General features: G+C 40.6%; 1 protein-coding gene across 5 annotated transcripts in view; it reads right to left on the reverse strand.

Moving 5' to 3' along the window:
* The window catches only part of RCAN2 (regulator of calcineurin 2), a 289,445-nt gene that overhangs the window by 100,374 nt on the left and 165,161 nt on the right, over positions 1-23,910 (reverse strand). Inside the window, exon 1 of one of the 5 annotated variants that reach the window (XM_032299601.1) lies at positions 13,847-15,382. The exons of the other annotated variants lie outside the window; for them this stretch is intronic. Within the exon in view, the coding sequence (XP_032155492.1) occupies positions 13,847-13,933 (87 nt within the window). The 5' untranslated portion in view covers positions 13,934-15,382. Of the gene's footprint in view, positions 1-13,846; positions 15,383-23,910 lie in introns of those variants that run through there. 5 annotated transcript variants of the gene reach the window in all.

Here is a 23,910-nt window from a genome sequence, read left to right on the forward strand (position 1 = left end):
AAAGTTTAGAGAAGAGGCAATAATAATAACAGCCAGGTATTGAGTGTCTACGTGCTTTAGGTACATTCTTATTTCAGTTTACAACACCCTGAAGAGGAGCATTATTGTATATACTTTACAACTTCCCGAGACTGCAAAACTAGTAACTATTAGGGCCAGGGTTCCAGCCCAGGCCTGTCTGGCTCTAAATCTCATTCCCTCTCCATGCTGCCCAAAATGAGTGGTCCGAAGACTACACCCAGAGCTCTGCCTCTTGGTTCAGCCCTCCTTCTGTCTCTCCAGAACGTATGGCCATGTCATGGGCTCTGATGCATCTAAAAGGGATGAGGAAGGCTGAGGATGGGCACATCCACATAAACAAAAACTTACTGGTTTATTCTATGAAATTCATGCCCCAACCAACGACTGCAAAAGATGTGAATAATACTCTGGGTTTGGTCAGAAATGGTCCTGTCATTTGTTAATAGAGATCTGTCTGCAAATGAACAGAATTATCCAAGTGAATAGCAGCAACACGCACAACAGGGTAAGTTCATGAGATACCCAGTCAGCATGAAAGCACTACAAGTGCCAAGGCATGGAAGTGGAACTGGAGAAGCAGCCTACTGGCTCTAATCTCTCCAACTGACCTAGAAAGAAGTAAACAGATTGAAGACTGCCTTGTACCTGCCATGCCTTTTAAACCCCAGATCAAAGCTTCCTTGTTTCATGAAATCTTGACAAACTTCTACTAAGACTGGGTTTTTAGGACTTATTCACTCCCTCTAGACTCCTATTTAGCATATGTGAATCCTAAGACTTGAGTTCTGAAGTCATTTATTTAAAGGATTCATTTGTCACCTGCACTAGAGATTGCTATGTGTCTCCCAATATCCACCTTCCTCTTTTGTTTATAATAGAATATTAACTTTTAGCTGGGCACCAGGAAAAAAGGTGATATTCTCAGCCTCTCTTACATCCAATGGGTCCATAAGCCCATGTTCTGTGCAGTTGAATCTGAGAGGAAGTGATATGTATAACTTTTGGAGTCTGTCCCTACAAGCAGAGGGGCTTATCTCTTTCCTCATTTTCTTCCAACCTTCTGCCCTCATCTACCTTTATTCAGCATCTACTAAATATAGGTGACCATGCTAAGGCAAGGCTGGTGGCATGATGGCAACAATTAAGTACAAGGACATGGTATCAGACTTTTCTTTCTCCTAGCTTGGTTTATAGTCAACTTTGGGAATTTTAGCCCCTATGAAAACATTTGAGGAATAATCTTGAGATTTTATTATGTATCTGCATGTGCATTTGATCTCAGGAGGTACCTGGAATATTCTAAGTCCACCATTTAACATCACTTAATTTCTACTTCCAAGTTTTTAGAAATTTGAGGAGGCATCAGGGCAGAACAGTTAGATAAGGTCTATCTGTCTGTGCCTGTAAGTCTGTTTCCATTGCCCAGAGTAAGCGATTCCCCAGGGCAGGAACCAGGGTTTGGATTTCTGATTTTAGACTTCTTCTCTAGAAGACAATCGCAATATGCCTGCTGAACTAAATGTGCTTCATGAATATTTTAGGTGTAGTGCCAACAAATATGCCTCTCTCCCAAAGACCTTATCCTTGTTCAATGGCAACCTAATCATATCCTCAGGATGGCTGCCTTTCTATTTTGACTTCTTTCTTCTTTAAAAAGGAAAGACAGAAGATTAGCTAGAAGGCAGTCAATGTAATTCAAGGATACTGGGACTCTGCAGTTTCACAAGCCCTCATCTGGTCTGGCTGCAACACTGCAGCCGCCTCCTCATCTGTTAATAGAGAGCTAACTGCAAGTGGCTCTGCTCTCCACTTGGCATGTTGGCCTCGTGCAGCCACAGTTCACACTCCAGCCAGAGTGGACCTCCAGTCAGACTAGGCAATGAGCCATTCCTCTGCTGAACACGCTTCCCATGACCCAATCCCATCAGACTTGAGCATAAGATACAAACTCCTTCATAATGTGATCCCAGTTTCTGTGTAATCCTATGTCCACCCAGGGCTCTACTTCCTAGAGTTCAGCATCCTCTCTGGCAATTCTGCTTTGGTGTAGGCTTCTTCCTTTCCTATCTTTCCTTCACCTGGCCAATTCCTATTTAACCTATAAAGCTATAACTCAAGGGTCACCTCCTTGGGGTAGCCTTCCCTTGACTTACTCAAACCATGGCATGTTCTAACGTCTATTTATTTATTGACCACCTGCACTCCTCTGCCAGCCTAGAGACTCATTGAGAGGAGGAGGCATGCCTCACATTCCTGAATTCCTGTGTCTGGAGGCAGTATCTGCTACACAATGAGTGCTCTATCACATTTCTCAAATGTGGTTGTCTCACCAATGCTATACCATGGCATCAGGAGTAATGGCTCCCATTTATTGATCACCTACATCCATAGCCTTTAACCTTAATTTGTATCTTCTTTTTACATAGGAGGAAAGTCTTAAATAAGAAATATCCTGAACTTGGGTTTTTTTCCTCCAAAGAACAAGTTGCTTTCCATCATACCATTATAACAAATGGCTTCTTGGTTCCACCTTCAAGGGCTATACAATCATAATGTGAAGTAAAAATGTGCAAATGTTTGTCTCTCCTCTATTGATTTGTTATATAATTTGGGGAACCCTTCTAACCAGAATTTCTCATTGAGAGAATAATATACTTCCTGACTATATCAAAGAGGTATCATAAGGAAACATTCATTCAAAGTGAGTTCCAGTCTTCTGAGGCTACATAAATGCTAATTGTTGTTAGTAATATGTAAGAATTATTTAAATACAGAATACTATTTTGCTGAGCACTACAAATGGAGTACTTCCTTATACAGCGAGAATATGAAATATAGCATTCACTATGCCTCTCCTTAATAATTCAGATCTACTGCCTATTTATTCAAGCAACAAACAGCGGGGCTTTTAGTTTCATTTTTGTTTTTGTTTTTTAGTATCAGCATTGTTTACTAGTAGCTGGGCACAGTCACTAATGCCTGTAATCCCAACATTTTTGGAGGCTGAGGCAGGCAGGTCACTTGAGGCCAGGAGTTTAAGACAAGTTTGGCCAGCATGGCAAAATCCCATTTCTACTAAAATACAAAAATCAGCCAGACGTGGTGGTGCATACCTGTAATCCCAGCTACTTGGGAGGCTGAGGCATGAGAATTGCTTGAACCCAGGAGGCAGAGGTTGCAGTGAGCTGAGATTGCACCACTGCACTCCAGCCTGGGCAACAGAGTGAGACTCTGTCCAAAGCGCACACGCACGCACACACACACACACACACACACACACACACGCACAGATGTTTACTAGTTTTATGATGTAAGTTAAAAAGCAGTCAAAGGTAGGTGTATATGGCAGAATATGGAGACGTTTCAGGATCAGATGCCTCCTAAGCAAAAAGAACTGAACTCAGTTTGGGTAATTAATCTAATTTTACCTGTCTCCACTGTTTTAAACTAGGAATAGGAATTGAAGGTCAATGTTTTAAGTGTTACAATTATAGTTTAGCATTACTGTGGTGAATCAAGCCTATAACTCCATTTAAAATTCCTGCCCAGAGAAACGTGTTTAAGTATATTCTAAAGAAATGAGTTCTGAGTTCTACTTCTCTTTTCCTTCATGGGCATCTTGCCTTAAAACCCCTGTATTCCATGGAGGCATGGTGGTTGTCTGTAATCCTAGCACTTTGGGAGGCCTAGGAGGGCAGATCGCTTGAGCCCAGGAGTTCAAGACCAGCCTGAGCAGCAACACAGCAAAACCTGTCTCTACAAAAAATACAAAAATTAGCTGGGCATGGTGGTGTGCACTTATAGTCTCAGCTACTCAAGAGGCTGAGATGGAAGGATCACTGGAGCCCAGGAAGTGGAGGCTGCAGTAATCCAAGATCACATACTGCATTCCAGCCTGGTTGATGGAGCCAGACATTGTCTAAAAAAAAAAAAAAAAAATTGGTATTCTGCTATGCACACCTCTCTCTGAATGTTTATTAAAACTGGCCTTGAATCTAGAAATCTAGGCCATCTTTCTAAAAAAAGAAGTGGGGTCTGGCAGCATGTTTTAGGGTGTTGCAAATTGGAGTCTATGATTCATTGGTAAACACACACTTTCTTCATGTTACCACATGCTAGTCTCTAGGGATTCAGCAGTAGACACACAGAAAAGGCCCCGCTCTCATGAAGCTTGCGTTCTGGTGAGTGGAGATAGACAATAAGCCAATACATGAACATACAACACATTATCTTGTGATTGTGCTGAAAGACAAGGCAGAATGTGGGGCAAAGCAGGGCCCACAGGCTGTGTAGATGTGATAGTGAGAAACAGCTCTATGATGAGTGAGGAGCAAGCTATGTAGACTCCAGGAGGAAAAAGATTCCAGGTAGAGGGCACGGCAAAGGCAAGTTCCAAGGGATGCTTGGTACAGTTAGGGAGCAGGGGTTTAGAGCAGAGTGAAAGGGAAAGGGATGCAGAGGAGATGAGGTCAGCAGGGCAGCTGCAGCAAGGTCTGATGGCCCTTGAGGGCAACTGCAAGGACTTGGGCTTTCTTCTGAGTCTGATGGGAGCCACTGAGTTTCTGAATTCTGGTAGGGTCAGGGAGGGGGTTCTACACCTGAGTTTCCATTCAGGCTCCTTCCCTTTCCATTAACTGAGTCAACAACAGCAACTTCCTGGAGGCTTCATTCCAGGACATCCCCTGGGGGTGCAGTGAGGATACTTCCTATTTATCCAGACCCCTCATTTCCTGCTGCCTCCTGTTCTACAGGGAATCCTTACCTAGAAAGGTTTGGAAGAGACAAGAAGAGAGGTTTGGAAGAGACACAGCCTGAGAAGAACTGCAGCACCCCTGCTCCCTGGCAGGGCCTGTAATTCCTCACTCCCATGCTGAGCCAGTCCCTTCCTGCTGCAGGGTTCTGTCACCTCCGAGTGTCCCTGAGGTGAGGGCACTGCTTCCCCTGTGCAAAGATCAGTTGAAAAGTGGAGGGGAGGAGTCTGATATAATGAAAGGCAAGTAAGGTAGAGTTCCCTGGCAAGAAAACTTAGAACTCCATGTACAAAGTCTGCTACTACTAAGGATGATGATGATAATAAACAATGACATTAGTTGTGTGTGTTCTGTCTGCCAGTCACTCTGTCAAGTGTTTTACATACTCTAATGCATTTAGCCCTCACCACCAACCTATGAGGTAGGCACTATTATTTTCATCATTTTGTAGTTGATGAAACTGAGGCACAGAGAAGTAAGGCTCCTTGTTCAAGGTCACACCATCAAGTGGCCTAGAGGTCAAGTAGAGAGTTCTAACCAGGATGTCCCACTCTGGAGACTGGTCTCCTTCTTCTCACATGACTACGCCAACAAAGGAGGCCTCTTTAGAGGTCATAATAGCATCATCCTTTTTAGGGAAAAAGGAACTGAGGAGAATAAAGGCCAACACCACATAGGCTTTTGTATCCAATGGGATTATATACATCTCTATATCTGCAGAGCATAATCTGAGGCCGTGACCACAGAAGGCACTCAATACAAATTTGCTGAATGAATGAATAGAAGTGTTTTGTATATAGTGCCTGACAAACCATCAGTGCTCAATACGTTGTTGCTATTATTAAGTTTGTTTATTGCTTATGTGTCCTATTCTAGGAAAGGTAGCCTGAGATTTTCTTAGTCAATTCTCAAAGGCACAGTAAAGTCATAGAAGATGAAATCAATTCTATTAGATTCACTGATAATGCAGGCTATAATAATACACCAAGAGATCTTGTTTTGTGTTGTGAAAAAAATCCCACTCCAGGTTTTCCCATTATGAGTTGTATGGCTTTGTTCACCTTGGAGGTTTCCTGTGAAAAAGCTGAGTTTTTTATACTTTGGAAAGCACTGTTAAGATGTAAAATATTATTAGTATTGCTTTCACTGCCTCTGCCCTGCAATTCTTCACAGATTATCCCTCACTGAGTCAATGGAAAATGCTTGGTGACACAAGCAAGGAGGTGGAGGAGCTGTCAAACCAGGCATATCAAGCTCTTGGGAAACCCTTGCATTTTCTAGCAAACTCTTCTTTTTACCCAACTAGTTGGCATACTTAGATTTTAAAACAGATTCTAAAACAAAATCCAAAATAGATGCCATACCTACAATTGCCACATTAGATTTATTGAGAAAAGCTAAGATGATCTCAACCACTGATTTATATACAAGTAGTATACGACCACCTGTGATAAGAAATAAGACAAAAACAGTGAGCATCAGATGAAATATTACATATGAGTTCAATATTTACCCCAATAATTGATCAATGCCTAATCCTTAGACATATTTTGGTAGTGGAAAGAGCAGTTCAAGTCCCTCTTCTGCCAATTAATAGCTGTGTAATCTTGTGTAAAAATTTAACTTCTCTGAATATCAGGAATCTATTTATAATGGGGCAACAGATGCATTGGGCTATTATGAGGATTATATGAAGCACCTGTTGTGTGCCATGTGTCTCACAGTTAGAAGAATTTAGTGATTAGAAAGAGTAGTTGGAAGTTTAAAACTGCCCATCTTGATAACATATAATATCGATCCATGGAGATGAATATCTCTGGAGCTTACATTTGTCACTATGTGGGATGGTTTAATGCTCAACTTAGTAAACATTCCCCTGAGGTCAAATGTTTGGGGCACAGCATGAACATTGCTCACATATTTCCATAGAACTACCAGAGATGGGGGAAGAAAATCTTGCAATTAAACAGCAAACTACTCTATTGTTGGAGCAAATAAAACATTAAGGAAGAAGCTGTTTTAGGAAATGAAAGTCAGTACATAGTCCAATCTAACAGAAGCATAGATATGTTAACATCATCTTTCTGGAAGCCATGGGGTCAAGACCTTTTTGAAACATTAAAAAAAGATTTGTAGTTCAGTGCTGATACATTAGATTCCAGAAAGAATAACTGTTGTAGTACTTGACTGTATGGATGTGAATGTTGCTATGGTATATAACAATAAAAAGAGAAGATAATGAATTTCTTAGTCCCCTTCACTTCTAGGGGAATTTCTTTCAGCAATTGTTTAGGTTTCTGTTCAACTTTCTTGCCAAGAATCTTCTTTGGGCTCAATCCCTTGATGTAGTTAAGAGCATGCAATTTCCATTAACTAGTTAGATATGCCATAGTAGAATAGATAGAACATCTAGAAAAAACCTTCCATGGTAATGGAAGGTAAACAATAAAATAAATATATTGTAAATATGCATATTATGCTAACATTTGCACATGTGTATAATATCCATACACACACACACACACACACGTTTTAAGAAGATATACTTACCCAAAAGTTGAATATGAAAGTATATATATCAAATGTTTTCTAGGGAAGGTCTAACCTGGTGGATATTTTATTCTCAAACACTTTGAAGATTAACTCTCCATTCTAGCTAGAGTGGAGAGGTTATAACTTGTATCTGCTCAAAATTTCCAGTTGAAATTACCTCTCCATGTGTTTTTGAAATTCTGTTTTGGAATCAGCTTAGCCTTAGAGTTAGGAAACAATATTTTACATGAATAAATTAGATCCTTTACATAAATAAATTAGTCCCTTTACATAAAGAAATTGTAGGCCACGTGTGAACTGGAAAGTTTATGATCTCTTTGGAAAGCTCAGCTATTCACTGCAAAGTTGCAATGCCTATTAAGCCCAGTAAGCTTACAATCTAAACACATAAAGCGATAATAAATGTTTCAGTTATCATTTTCTTTCTTATGTGTCAATTCTAAGCTTTATCAGAAAGCACTAAAACAAACCCATATAAATTACTGATAGTTGGGCTCAAACAGAATCCCTAAGAATACAAATGGTACTTTCTGAAGTTTACATTAAAATCTGTTTCTTTAGGAAAACAATTTTCATTAAAATTGCTGTTTTGTTTTAATATATCTAATATTTAGTTTACACGTAGCCACTACCAATGTCTGTTACTTTCCAACAGTTAAAAGAAACTTTGAACAGAAAAATAAGTTTGCCGTTATTTCCCCACTTAACAATGTTATTAGTTGAACACAGTCTACTTTGTCTTTATCTAATGTGATAGGTGGCTGAGAAATCTGCCTCTGAACCTTCTCAGCAAGTATCACTTTCATAAAATCATTTTTCCCCCTCTCTGAAAGATGTCTGCTACTTTCTTCAGAGAAATGTACTATTGTACATTTAAGAATGTTACGTTCTCAAAGAGTTGCTTTAAGGATGATTAATTTTAACTTTCAGTTTTGCATTAATTCATTTATTTCCAAAATGGCCTCAACTCTAGTCCATGTTATTACCAGAGAAATACCAACATTTGTTTTGCTAGAGGGTTAGAATCTGTTACACACATGCCATCCTCTTCCCACCTCACACACACACTGCCTTTAGTTCTTCATAAACCAAAGGTGGTCTAGAGATGTATGACAAAATATTATCTTTAATTGCAGCCACTGAATAGGGAATGGGCATTTCAGCTGACTTTATGTTTTGGTGACTGAACATCAGTTACCACAAATACCTCTAGAGGGTTTACCATTTCTGAGAATTAAATCACATACAACTCAAACACTTCTACGTTACTGAGTCAACACAATGGTTTTTTGAAAATTCTTAAAGAGCTTTAGAGTTCTGCAGAGCCGTAGGTCATGGTTGGTTGTGCCCAGATCCCTACCCTAGTACTTGCAAAAAACATAAGAAATGGGTATGAAGCTCAACCAGCTTCATACCCACCTAAGTTTCTCTTCTGAAACGATTCCTGATACCCACATATTCTCTTGTGTCACTTGTTTCTCCTCAAAGAAGAGTACAAAGTGCATCATATTAACTCAGCCTCATCCTTATCCTCCTACCACTCACACCAAACAAAACAAGTAATATGAAATTTCCAGTGGTTTGTGTGACAGAGGGATTTCATTGTACTCAGTGGCCATGACGTGCTGGTCTTTTTCATAATTCACACAATAGCATGAAACAAATAGACTCTGAGTCAGTCACATATACTATTGTGTAAAAAGAAAAATAAAATGCACAAAGCAGTAGAGGATTTTTCTCAGCATGATCATTTTGTGTCCAGAAAGGTTAAGAGATTGTCCCAGGTCACATGGATTGGGAGGATGTTGGGAAATTCTCAAAAGCAGAAGAGAGAAAGTAAGACTTATGAGTGACCTAAAAAAGGCTGTGGCCTTTCAGAAGAGAAAAGAGCTGTTCTGCAGCAACCCTAAGATTCCAGCATGTGAAGAATTACTGTGCTGAACACAAACTTCTATTTGTATTTACCCCTCCCCCAAGAGAGCCATTAGGCTTAAAATGTAGCATGAGGGAACTAAGTATAATTTTCTGGAAAAAAACAACAAAACTATAGTATGAGACAGTGACAGTCTCAATGGGTCCCTAAATGAATGAACAACTGAAACAGGTTAAATGGTGCTAGGGTGGGGTTGGGGACTAGGTAGGAGCACAATGGATAAGATGGCTAAGATGGCCTCTCTTTCTACTTACTATTTGCTCTATGTGGAGTGATTTTCTCCCAGCTCTGTTCATGGTGCTCTCACTTTCTTTAGATCTCTGAATGACATTGAAACAATGACATTTAATAAACTGTCACTTCTCCAGAGATGTTTCCAATGACAATGTATTCAAAAGTGGTCTTTCCTCCCCCATGAATGCTCTATACCTCAACACTGCTTCATTTTTCTTCATAGCCCTCATCACTAACTGAAATTTCAATGTGTATATACTTGTTTACTAGTTCACTGTCTGCATCCCATGTTAGAATATATGCTCCACGAGGGCAGGGACGTCTGTCTTATTGAACCCCTAGTGCCTAGAGAATTGTCTGGTAGGTAATAAGTGCTCCACACATGTTGAATGAATGAACAGCTCTCTAGAGCTCTAAGGGTCTTTATGCTTCTGTACTTCTTATAAGATTTGTCATGTTTCCTGCCTGCTCTAATGAGCAGAAGGGAGCTTTGTGAATTTCCTGTGTCCTACATGGATGCCCATGGAGACAAGGCTGGATCCCTGGGACATTAATCAGAAGCTCTCCAGTCTAGAGAGGAGGAACCCACCCCTTCTCCTGTGCAGGAAGCCACCATTGCAGAGAAGGGGCAGCTCCAGGTTTGGACACCCCTTGGTGGAGTGGGGGCACTCTGCTCCAGGTAGGCTCTGTAGCTCTGAAAAGGCTCCTACACCACCCACAGCAGCCAGTAGTAAAGAAGAGCATTTGCTGTTGGCTCAGAATCAGGTAGAGGAGCTGCAGGTGTGGAGAACCGAAGTGTTGGGTGAGCCTCAGCATTTCTGACAGCTCAGAGATATTGTTTGTAAAACTCCACACATCAAGTCTTAGCTGGGGAGATAAGGATCCAAGTGCTTAAGAAGAGCTTACTCTAAACAATTCTTGGCTTCTTGGCTGACCTCACCTGTACTCAACTGTGCCTAGAAGAGACAAGACGCTGGCTTTACATGATTACCTATGCCTGGGCTCCATTCAGACTAGCCAGGTAAAAGTTCTGGGTGCTGGGGCTGGGCACATTAATAGTTTTCAAAGCTCTCCAGGGGATACCAATGTGCAATCAGGTTTAAGAACCACTGGACTAAAGTGAAATGTAAATTTCATTACCAATTCTTTGGCTCTCTTTCATTTTCCTAAGTGTTTGGCTCTTTGTGGAGTGGGAAGACTATTTTCAAAAATCTGAGAATATTGGAGAAAATCAACTCTGCACATTCACACACACAGAAATTCTGCAGTTCCCCCTAACACTTTCTTTCTATTGAGGGCTCTCAATTTCTAGATCTTTCTGAGAACTCTCATGCTGCAGGACAGCTAAGTTCAAAACACCACCAATGGAATTTCCGGAGAATGACAAATATGGCAGAATTCCATTTGTCTGATTTCCTCCTCTTTTTAGTACTATTGCTTGATCAGCTTTGACAAAATTTAGGACATTTAGAGTCAGAAGGGCCCCTAATGCAACCAGCTGAGAGCCATTGTGGAGGATGAGGCTTTCTGTGTCACCACAGGAAACTGGATTTGTTTCTATCCCGTTCAAATAAACTCCTATATTTAAGAAGGAGGCTTGCTGGTTGCATCCCCCTAGTATGGCTGCTTGCCCATGGGGGCTACATGTAGAAAGTGGGGATGCCTATTAAAAAAACAAACAAGCCTAAGGTTAGGCAAGATGGATGTAGGTAGGTGAGACGGACCCTTTCCCTGTGCCTCCCTATTCTATGACAATAAACCTTAAAGACTGAAGAAGGAGCTCTTGGCTCCACCAGTTATTAGTAACTAATGAAGACGCAGGATATCTTTGGGGAAGCTTTATTTGGTGCCTACAATTTTACATTTGAACCTTTCTTTGTGATAACAGTAAATGGTCAGTTTTGAGCCAGGAGCATAGGTTTTCTTAACACATAACATTTGGCCCACCTTAACGTGTTCATTTTTCCCCTTTATAGTAAGCACAAAGTAGATCTTTGCTTGATAATGTTACTGCTTTACATTAGATGATTAAATATCTAAAATGGAGAGCCGTGTTTTCCAGGTGGCTAGGGTGAGTAGGATGGGAAGGAAAACATTTTCTGTGTGCTAGACTGTCATTGTAAATTCAGGTGGATTTAGGACATTCTGATAAACTGGTAAAAGTAACATCACTTTCAGCGAGGTTACAAAGATGACAATGACAATGATGGTAATAGCTAACATTTACTGAGCACTAAACATGAGTCAGGCACTGTGTTAATTATTCTACATGTATGATTTTCTTTGTCCCTAAGCTAATAAGGTAGAAATTACTACTATCCTCACATTATAGATGAGAAGACTAAGGCACAGAAAGATTAGGTAGCCTATCTAAAAGAAAATAAGCCCATCGTGATTCAGAGCTATTGGCAGTAAGGACATGTAGCCCATATTTCTGGTGACAGTCTTCCTTGAAAAACCCCATAAATTTATGAAGAATAGCATCAGCTGTTCACAATCTAGCCTGACTCACCTTCTTTCCCATTTCCCTCTAATTTCTCATAGAGAACCTACTGCAGTCAAAAGGATTGACTCACTAGATTAGAAAATACTATGCCTTCTCTCTTTCTGTATAAAATCTACCCACCTTTAAGTACCATTTTTCCATGAAGCCACCCCAACTACTCAATACAATGAGCTATAACAACTTTGTGCCCTCTTAATTCCACAAAACATTCTTTGTCTCTAAGAAACCTATTTTTATGTCATTATCGTAGATACATATGCCATACATGCATATTTTAAACTTTTTCCTATATAAGCACAATGCCTGGAATCTTGCAGATAGCCAGTAAATATTTTCTCACTCTCTTTTCCTAAATCAAAAAAGTTTAGAATATCTTATGACATTCATAGGACAAGTGTATAAACAACAGATGACTGTTGAGGACAGAAGGGAGCTGGGAAGTTTTATTCTCCAGAGATGGAATTATATTCCAGTGGTTACTGGAAGATGTCTCTCTATCTGGTTACCCACACTGGACTTGAAGTTGGCTTTAAACTGGAGGGGTCTGATGACTGCTCTCCCTTCTCAAGTGCTTATGAAGTACCACTGGCAGGACTGTGGGTCTCTGCATGCATGTTTCCATTCTGGATGCAATCACAGGCAGTGCAAAACCTTTATATCCTTATTTTCTGAACCTTCATATGACAGGTGGTGGACATTTTCATGGCACTGGCACAAAAATTGGTCAATACAAGGCCACATGTTTAAAATGGACTATCAAATCTATTTCAAAAGATTGTGAAAGCTGCAATCGTGAATGACAGCCATGTGTTAACGCCAGGAACACATAAATCCCCACCTGTAAAGTACCAGGGTGTCACCTGCACACCCAACAATAAAGAATTCAGGGTATTTAAGACTAAAGCAGGAATGGCAAATGATTATGCAATGTAATTCCCCTTTTATTCCTCCCATCACACAATGAACAACTGACCTTTTGAGTGTGTGTGTGTGTGTGTGTGTGTGTGTGTGTGAACTGTTTCAATAAGAAGCTTCAGCTAGTTCTTTTATTAAATATGAGAGAAAAAATAAACATGTCCATTTTACAAGCATGGAATCTTTTCCATAGTATAAAGCCAAATGGAAAAGAAAAGAAAATGAACATCATCAGAGGACAATTACCTATGACAAGTCAACAATTGCTGCCGCTAATCAGTGAGGACCAGCATGTGTAATACTTAGTCTTAAGATGCAAAATTTATTTATGCCTAAACTTTATGAACAACTGCTCAAGGAAAATGACTTGCTTTCTTTACCTGACAAAGAAAATTTAGGCAGCTGCTCTCCAACTTTGATTACCAGAAAGCTGGGGACTGAAAACTGCCATCTGTAGAACAGCTATTGTTCAGTTTGAAGACCACATCACAGGCTATTTAAGTGACATGACAGAAAGGGTTACTGCCCCACTGTCAGGGTAGCCTGAATACTGGGTTTCTGATTTGTGCTTTCTGGATGTAATTATTGATTCAAAACCCTCCTCAACATTAAGGGCTGGAAAATTCTCCTTATTGACAAAGATACGATATGAGAATATGAAAATATGTCTACTGGGAAAAGACTGACTCGAGATCACCTGATAGAAAAGACAAGAAGAAACAGACAATGCCAGACCTTGTCACATTTTAAAATAATATACTGGTCCCTCTTCCAACTTATTCTACTTAATGTAGCCATGCACTCACCACATGCATTTCTAGAGCAGACTGAGCTGAAAACTATTCACCAAAGTCTTATTTTCTTATGCTAAAAAGGTTCTGCCAAGCAGCTTTAGTAACAGCAACAATGAAAAATAAAATTGCAGGTGCATACCTTAACCTCCTGATTGGTAAAGACCTCGACATCCACCACACAGGCAACCAGAGTGGAAACATCACAGTCCATGCTAGGGGCTGGCATTCCCCCTTCTGAATTTTTAATAAAGAGTTAGGCAACCTCAGAGTTGAGAGTGAAGGGAAGAGCCTCCAGATGGATATTGCTGTGGCCAGGCCCCGGTGCTGCCTTGCTCTGGGGACGGCTGGAGGCTCGGGCTCCTGGAGCCCGCTCCCACTGCACGCAGACCTCCGCGTCTGAGGCAGCACAGCAGAGTAACGAACGGCCCGGCTCGCTCATGGCAATGACATCACCACAAAGACTGACACAAGCTGAAGCTATTTTTTTTTTCTCCAAGCCTTTTATCTCTAGGCAGTGCAGTGGAGCAAATTGAACATGATTATGTGCTAAATCTGAACTCAGACTAAATCAATTCAGGCAGCGTTAGCTAGGAACTGAGTCATAGCTGTTGTTGTAGCCGAGTGCTTATGTTTGCAAAAAGCAGGAGGGTGGTGGGGGGGAATCTGACACCAGAGTTTGTTCGTTGAGGTGGGGGAGGCGTAATTCTGCGGATGAGCCTCCTGAGGTTAAGGTTTGACAATTTTCTGCCTTTGAGATGAGCAGGAAGTTGAGGCATTTTGCAAATTGCTTGGCTCCTGTTAATTGCTCTGTGCCACTCGGAGCAGCCACACATGTTTTGGGCATCCTAATGCATCCCGGGCATGGGCTGAATAAAAATCCGTTCTTGGAGTGACTGAAGAGCTGGTCGTCTGTCATTTAGGGAGCATGGTTAGAGGAGATAAATAGGGGTTTGTGGAAATTCTATTTGAAACATGTAAGTGCAGACCAGTAATGCTAAAAGCTCCCTTCCAAGCTCAGGATTTCAGGCTGTCTCCAAGGTCATTCAAACCAAAAGCAGTTCATGGAAAGGAGTTACTGCAAATGTTTCACAGGGGGACAGATGGCAGGGTCTCATGGGCAAACTCACTGATGTGGCTCAGAGCTTGTCAGATCCTCAGGGCTTAACTTCACCTGAGACTTTAAACACATCCCTTTGCTCACTCAGTCTCTTTTCTTGATTATAAATTCCTGAAGGGCAAGGCCACAGATAATTTACCTTTATATCTTGAGCTTTTCACAGCCTGCTGGCACAAGAAGATGATATTTGTTTAATAAATAAATAAATCAAACAGGAATAGCCTTCTTTCACAGGAGTGACCAAAGGAAAAATCTCCAATTATTTTTTATAATGAGTTATACAAGTCCCAGTAGAACTCAATAACATTGTAGCAGCATCTATCCTTAAGAATTCAGCTGGATCTTCAGTGGCCATTGGAACATCCTGATTTATAACAGATTGGTTCTTTTCCAACATATGACTGGAAAAAAGCCTCCCAATTTTACATGCAGATGAGAAAGGTGACTTTTCAGATTGAGAGTAGAATCTTTCTCATTTGTCCTCATTGGTCTACACTTGAGTCCAATGTTCCCCTCCAATAAGGCATTTTCAGTGCTAAAGGTAATCAGGCCACAAATGCAGATATTTAGACTGATGAAATTGTGTGTGTGTGTGTGTGTGTGTGTGTGTGTGTGTGTCTTTGTGTATTTGTTCATGTGGCATTTATTTTGCTGTGCAGGACACTGCAGGAAATATTAAGTCGTATATGCATATAATCCAACCAGTATCGAGTAATGACTATGCAAAGCTCTGCATCTGATACTCTCAAGGATAAAATGACAAAAAAGCAAATGTCACTATCATCAATGGGCTTAAAATCCAGGGGAGGAGATAAGACATGGAGACCAACACTTCCCAAGGCAGGGATGGTGATGGCTGAAGAAGTATAGGAAGTGTCCAATGGGAGCACTGGAGAAAGAGCAATGGATACTGAATGATGAATCCCATGTTAGGATGGCAGGTGAGCATCAAGGAGCGGGAGAAGATTTCTGCTCTGACCTTGGCATATGGGAAAGACACTGGCAGACAGAGAAGAAGTGAGGGGAGCCCTTCAGCTAGGGAAAAGCAGACTAGAAATGTCCAAAGGAAAGAATAAGGCATTTGGAACCAAAACATGCCAAGGGTTAAATCTGGCTGGGGCCTGAAGTATACAAGGCAGCCAGAGTCAGATGATGCAAAACCTGGCCAACATGAAGTACTAGGCAGCTTTTGAAAAGGCAAATGAGGTATCTAACTGTAGAGATACAGCTAAAATGTAAAGTATATACAAAGGTGAATATGATTTTGAATACCATTGGCATCTGTTCAAGAGGCAAAACAAAGAAATGAATTTTTTTTCATATGCTGTGGCATATCCTAAAATTTACCTTTTACATTTCACAGCATACTGTAAGTGTTTAACAATCAGCTCTCTGAAAAGAAACATTTCGATTTCTAGCATTTGTCAATTTCTATGTTGTAAATATGCTCATCATGGCTGATTTCAAGCAGTCAGTGTGAAGTCAAAATGAATGCAAAGTTGGGAAGACATGTGTGTAATCTGTTCACACAGGCTGTTCCAGTACATCACTGTTTCACACTCATGAAAATGTCATGCCCTATCAGTGACAGATCATCCACAGAGACAAAGTCCACCTGTGCCCAGAGCTCATCAAGAAAAGAAATGCCAGATATAGGTGAAGGGGAGGAAGGCAGCAAATCACACTGCCATGTGTGTACCTATGCAACAATCTTGCATGTTCTTCACATGTACCCCAAAACCTAAAATGCAATAAAAAAAAATGAAACAACAGCAAAGTAGAAGCAACACATTCTAATCATTGCTCTGTTTACATAAGGGACTCTATGAATTATTTCACACTTTGTGTTTAGGAAAGAGCTATAAAAGATACACGTGGCTATGATCTGTCCTGGCCAGAGGACGTTATCCAGGAAGCAAAGCCCTACTCAAAGTTGTAAAATAGGCAGCTTTTTTTTTTCTGATGTATCCTCCATTTTCCTTTTCTAATTTCATTCTGCCCTGCAGATTCCTTCCTGCTACCCAAGCACCCACTAACTTTATGCTTTCTTCTTTTAAAATAGCTTTTCAAGGACAGCTGTCAACTCATCTATATTAGCATTAAATGACTGATAACTCATAGTATTATCCCTCCCAGAGGAACCTGTATTTTAACAAGAGAGTCTTAAGTTGGGTAAATAGCGTTTTTAGGGTGGAATTCTAGGCATCAAGAGCAGACGATTTGTGGGGCAAAGGAACTTTCCAGTAACTCTGAACTAAAATTAGTGGGTTTTAAACCCCCAAATTATTGGGCTTTTAATAGTCAATTATCTAAACAATATCGTCATTTTGCTATAGGTTAGAGAGCCCAGGGGACTCTCCTGTTAAAATAGTTTCCTGTTTCTCTAGAGAGAATGTGTTTTTTATAGCTAGGGGCTGACTGGCAGTCTTGGAGGTGTCTGGGATACAGATGTACTTTGGCCAATGGCTACAAGGCCCTATAACCACTGGACTCAGATTATTCTCCCACCTCATCTCATATCATTCTCACCTTTCTTTACTCTTATTTTCCAACCCCATTGGCCTTATTGGTGTTCCAAAAAAAAAAAAAAGGAAAAAATTCCCAAGCTCATTCCCATCTCAGGCCCTTTGCACTTGCCATTCCTTCTCTCTGAATATATTCAGGTCTTCCCATGGCTTGCTCCTTCTATCATCTAGATCTCAGCTCAGATCACATTTCTTTGGAAAAGTATTCTCCAATCAGCTAAAATAAAAATTGTGTGCACATACATACACACACAAACTTAATCACTATCCCGACATCTTCATTTTAACTTTCTTCATGGCACTTTTCACTACCTGAAATTATTCTGTCCATTAATTTCTTTACGGGTCCACTGCTTGTCCTCCCAACTAAAATTAAATCTCCATAAAAGCAGAGATTTTTGTGCCTGTTCTGTTCTCTGCTGTATTCCAGGGGCTAGAAAGATGCCTAACACAATAAATATTTGAAGAATGAATGGGTAAATACACAAAGGAATCTAAAGAGGCAAGTAGAGAGACTCAAACCAATTAGAGATGCCTCCTAGATCTAGGAGTTGCAGGGAGGTTTTTCCAGGGGGATGCAAGGGCATAGTGGGTTTGGTGATAACCTCTCATCTCTGAGAGCTGACTGGCACAGCTCTGTTCAGGAATGTCCTTCCCAGCTGAAGTGGTCAGAAAACCTTGAGACTCATCCACACCACTGCTCTTGCAATGACTGATCACAGTGAGGAAAGGAGGCAGCATGCACAGACCCCTTGGACAGTGGCCCCTCCCCTCCCTTCAGGTCTGGCAACTCTCTAAAAGGATGGACAGCTGAACTGATACACAAACCTCCACCTAGGCAGGAGGAGATGCACACCTTCTGGACCCAGAGGAAACTGTGGAAGCAGCAGCCAAACCTGTTTTGCTAATGAGCATAGAAGTTCCCATTACAGCTATGGGTTGTCAAAGGCTTTGCTCCTTCTGTATGCCCTTCTGGATCACCTGTTTTGTAAATGTTTATTATAGAGAATTTCAAATATATTCAGCAGTAGAGAGAATGTAATAATGAGCCCTCATGCACCCACCACCCAGATGCAAGAATAATTAACACGGGGCCAATCTTGCTTCCTCTCTGCTAGTCACTATCAGAGTGTGGTTCCCAGACCAACAGCATTAACATCACTTGTGAGCTTATTAGAAAGGCAGATTCTTGGGCCCCACCCAAGACTGAATCAGAAACTCTGGAGGGAAGACCAGTATCTGTATTTTAATAAGCCCTCCAGGTGATTCTGATGCAAGCTCAAGCCTGAAAACCACAGCTCCGTGTCTCCACCACTTCCACACTCGCTCCGGATTATTTTGAAGCAGGTGCCTGGCATCATATCATTTCATTTATAAATATTTCAGCATACATCTCTAAAAGACAAATTATTCCTCTTTTGAAATCACAATTCCTATCATCACACAATCCAAAAAGCAAGAATAATTACTTAGTATCACCAAACATCCTGCCAGGGTTCAAATGTCTCCAACTATACCATGATGTCCTCTCACTTCCCCTTGTTTCTCCCCCTCTCCCTGATCACATCCTGGTGTCCCTTCTCTTCCTTTTTTCCTCTTTAATAGATTGCTTATTTAAATTGAAATCCAAACTATCATGTCTCTCATGTCTCTTTTAATCCATGGCGTTCTCTTCCATCTCTTTTTAAAATTCCTTGCAGTTTGTTGGTGGTGGTGATGAAACCATGTTATTTGTCCTTTAGAATTTATATATAGTGGAAATTTAGAAACTCCACATAGTGTAATTTAAGAGATTTTTCTGTTGCCTGTAGGTTCTGTTGTTTAGATCCAGAGGCTTAAGGGATTCAGGTTTGGCAAGACTTCTTCCTGGATGGTGCTGTGTATACTTCTATCAGTGGGTACATAGAGTCTGGCTGTTTCTCTTTTGCGTATTAGTGCCTTCATGTTAGATGTCTAGAGGCATTCATTTACTAGGAGTTTCACAATGATGATATTCCTCCTTCATTTATTCATGGAATGCTTCCATTAAGAGGAAGTACTTCTCATCAACTATTTAGTTATTCTGAGCCACAGTTTTTGTAACAAAGATAAAAATAACTACTTGCTTCTTTTCTTTTATTAATTAAAAAATTATGAGATATGAGGGGGGATCTTGCCATGTTGCCCAGGCTGGTCTCCAACTCCTGGCCTCAAGTGATCCTCCTGCCTTAGCCTCCAGAGTCACTGGGATTACAGGCTTGAGACAATGCACCCAGCTTATCTAGTTTATTTTCATGACTTGCTTCCCTATTATCCTGCAAAGATCACTGAGATTTTTGTAACTTTTATGTTTAAAGTATCATTAGGAATTCATGGATTCAAAATATTTGATGGTTAAACATATTACACATATAAAACTACAATCCATTGTAGTTTAATTTTATTAATGTTCAAATTGCCCATCTTTGGCTAGTGGAAGTCTTATCAGGTTGGCTCCTGAGTCCCTCGACAAATCTTCAAAGGCCACTTACCTTCTGGTATGACAAGATGTTCCAGGCTCATCTTGTTCATTTCCTGCCTTAGATAAAGAGTCAGGCATTTCTCCAAGGAGCCCCAGTTCCACTTGGTAAATATTTCAATATTTTTAAAGATCTCAGTCTATAAGCTTAAAGGAACTCTTTGTACTGGTTTGGGTATTGTTTATAAGCCTTTTCAGTGGACAGAGCTAGAAAATATGTAAAAATATTTTAAAGTAAACATATGCCATGAGTTCAGATTGATCATTCCAATTCAGATCCAGGTCTACAGAGATTTTGCTGAAACACAGCAGTCTTACATTTGTATCTCTGTCACACCAGATATCCTGATTCTTACCAGCAACATAATTAGCTAGTTGTCTTATCCCACACTATAGGCATGACAGCCTTGGAATCACAATATTAATACTACCAGGAAGAGTTTAAGACTTTTTTTCTAGTTCTCTTTGTCCTTAGAGACAAAGCATGCACAAATTATGTCTTACAGTCATTTAGAATACCACAACTATTCCATCAACTAGAGACAAGTTAGGTTCATTTGTTTTTGACGCCTGGTGATTGCTTTTCTCTTCAATTTTGTGTTATCGTTATATAAAATATTACCATGGTTCAAAAATCAAAACTACAGGTCTACCAAGAAATCCAGTTTCTATTGTTGTGATTACAATATCCTTTCTTTTCCTCTCATACATCCTGTTTGTTTAGCCTCTTATTTAAAAAAAATATTCACAAGTATATGTGTATGTTATTCTCCCATCTTTTATTAAATGATAGTATACTTTGCATACTTTTTCTGTCTTGATCTTATCACTATCAAATGTGATGCTGGAGGTCACACCATAGTAATATGTAGAAATAGGCCTTTTCCTTTTTACACCTGTATAGGATTCCACTATTTGGATTTGCCAAAGTTTCTGCAACTAGTCCTCTATTGAGGGGCATTTGGGTTGTTTCCAGCCTTTTGCTATTAAATAATGCAGCAATGGACAGACTTTGACTTTTCATATTTTGTTACTGTATCTTTGGGACAGATTTTAGAAGTGGAAATACTGGGTTGAAAGGCAAATGCACACGTAATTTCGCTAGCTCTTGCCAAATTTTCCTCCACAGGAATTGTGCTATTTTTCTTCCCCACCAGGAATGTATGAGAAAGTTTGTTTCTCCACAGTATGTGTTGCATAATGCACTGGACATTTGTCCATCTGGTGGGTAAGATGTGGTTATCTCAGTTACGCTTTGATTTCATTTCTCTTTCCATAGGTGCACATATTTCTACAAATGAACTCATCCAGCATTGTCCAAATCAATGCCTTCCTATCTTCTTTCTGGCTAATTCAGATTCTGTTTGACTCTAGCAATCAGAATAACCTAAACACACACTAGAGATCTCAATGAAGTTTCTAGTTTATATTACTCTTATTATGAGCAAAGTGTTAAGGTTTGTTCCTATGGTTAAGAGTTGCCTTTGTTTATTTGATTGTGATACCTCCCTTGAGTCTGTCCATCATATGCAAAAACACATTCTCACCTCAGGGCCTTTGCGCTTGGCCATCCCTCTGTCTAGAACGCTATTCCCGTCATTGTGGCAGGTTCACTCTTCCACAGCATTCACATCTCAGCTTAAATGTCCCTCCTCAAAAGGCCTGTCCTGATAGCCTATCTAAGTAGCATTTCTTTCACTATCTCCTTAGCCTGCACTATTTTTCTTCCAAGCACTTACCACTAATGGTTGCTGTATATTTATTTGCATAGCTGTTATCTCCCTCCCTCCATGGAAAGCCAGCTCCACAAGTGGGCTCCTCTACCTTGCCCACAGCTGTATCTCCAAGTGCCCCCAAATGACAGGGCCTGCCATGCAGTGATAGCTTAGTGAGTGTGCTGGATGAGTGAATACATGAATGAATGAGTGGAATTGTTTTGCTCTGAAAGCCAACAGAGAACACGTACTGTCAAGGACCTAGACAAGAAATGAATCTGTAACCTAGGTCCCTGTAAAGAAGAGTGAACCTGAGAAGGGAGGCTGAGGCAAATGAAGGTGACTTGGGTGGCTGGACAATGGGGTGAGGTAGGGGCAGGAGATGTCCATGAGAAGTCAGAGGGACACTGAAAAAGGAGGAGGAGGGGCACAAAATAAAATCCCCATTCTCCCCATTGTACAGAAGGTCCATGCTAAGTGGCAGCTGCAATGACCTCAGGCAGACTCAGGGACAGTGCTCACCTCACCACTGCCCAGTTAGCACCTTACTGCTGCTGAGGCCCCACAGATACCTTATAGCTAATCCCTGAGTGGCACTCCTAAGAAGCCATTACCATTTCTTCTTTGCTGTACCTTCCTCCCCAGATCCAAGAGTCTTATCTCTGCCTTAATTCATTCTTTAGGAAGACATATTTCCCCCTTTCCATCTTCAATATCAGAACCAGAGGGTGCATTCATTCTGGGCAGGACCATGCCTAAGAAACTGACACACTTGAAAAATTACAGGAATGGAAATAAAAAGGGTGTTTGCTCAGCATCCCTGCCTTCTGGGCATTGAATTCTCTGGGAAATTCTCCTTCTCCTGCCATACTGGATGTGTCTGATGGAGGCCCTGACAGGCCAGGCCAGTCAGACTTCTTATGAGGATTTTCTAAACCCAGACTGGGTCAAGAGCACCAGTTCCCTGTGGTGTCAGAAACATGGGATTTTTGCTGCTGTGTTTTTCTCTTGTGCCTTTGCATTAAGCCAAATTTGTCAGAAACAGAAAGAAAAAGTGGAGAAAAGAAATCAAATCCTGGAAGCATCAGAATCCTCATTTCCAGTTGCTTTAGAGGCCCTGTGATGCCCTGTCCTGCGATGGGTCTCATTATTCAACTCTTCCTTTGGTCATTTTAATATGCTAGCATTATTCCAACCAATGCCTCTCTTTTTTCTCAACCTTATTCAGATATTGTTTCTGTCACTAACAACCAAAAAATTCTGTCCAATATATACCCACAGACAAACCTAGATTAAATAACAAAGGATAATAAAGTGGGAATTAATCACTGGGAACTGGATATTCAGGTCTTCAAATTATTTCATGACAAGGACACTCCTCCTTCTCCCAAGCAGTCTTGAGGTGAGGGTGCAGGCGTCATCCTAAACCTCCCTCTTGAGGTCCCAGCAGGAGTCCAGCCTGGATTTCTACAAAGATGATCTTGGCACAGATCTTTTTATTTCTACACCCTTTATCTTGGTAATCTCTCTTTCAGGCTACAGTGCTATCTAACTAGTTTTTTGGGTCACGTGCTTTGAGAATCTGCATCTTGGTGTGATAACTACCTCTGTTTAGAATGCCGTATTTATTAGTTTATCATATCTCAGTTGAAATTTGGAATTTATCGTCCTATCATACTATCATTTCCTTAGGGTTAACTTTGTGAAGGAACTCTGTAAATATTTATAGGCATTAATGTATTTAAACTTCACCATAGGCCCCATTTAGAGATGAAGTAATTTTCCCAAGGACAACTAGCTGGACAGTGGTTGAGTTAGATTACATCCAAATGGCTTGTCTTCAAAGTGTGAACTCTTAGCTTCTCAACCTTTCTGCTACACAAACTTCAACATTCTGGAGGACAGAAGATGAACACATATGCACTTTGGAAAGAGTTACAATGGTGATGTGAAGATTGGGTTGGAAAGCAGCAAAAGTAGGAGGAAAAGAAATTGGCATCTTGAAGTAACTTTAGAAGAATGGGAATCAACTTGGCTGAATTTCTTGATTGAAATCTGTAAGTAGCAATGAGCAATGCTGGAGACACTGTAGAAATATAAGAGAACTCAGTGTCTAGGCTGGATGGGGTGGTTTTTAGAGACAGATAGGCAGATGCTAAAGGGTGAAGGTTTCCAAGTCTTATCTCCAAGGGGAAGATGATGCTAGGGACAACGGCAAGTTCCTTAAAGAGATGAAAGGTCTCATCCACTGAAAAAAAATTAAGAAAGGCTTCAAGGAAAGAGAAGGGCATGTGGTGTGGATGCTGGATAGAGCTAAGGTGGATCCAAGCCTTATGGGCAAGGATAAGG

This window comes from Sapajus apella, unplaced genomic scaffold, assembly GCF_009761245.1.
Source record: "Sapajus apella isolate SASKATOON/1434 unplaced genomic scaffold, GSC_monkey_1.0 scaffold41, whole genome shotgun sequence".
In the NCBI taxonomy this organism is placed as follows: Eukaryota; Metazoa; Chordata; class Mammalia; order Primates; family Cebidae; genus Sapajus; species Sapajus apella.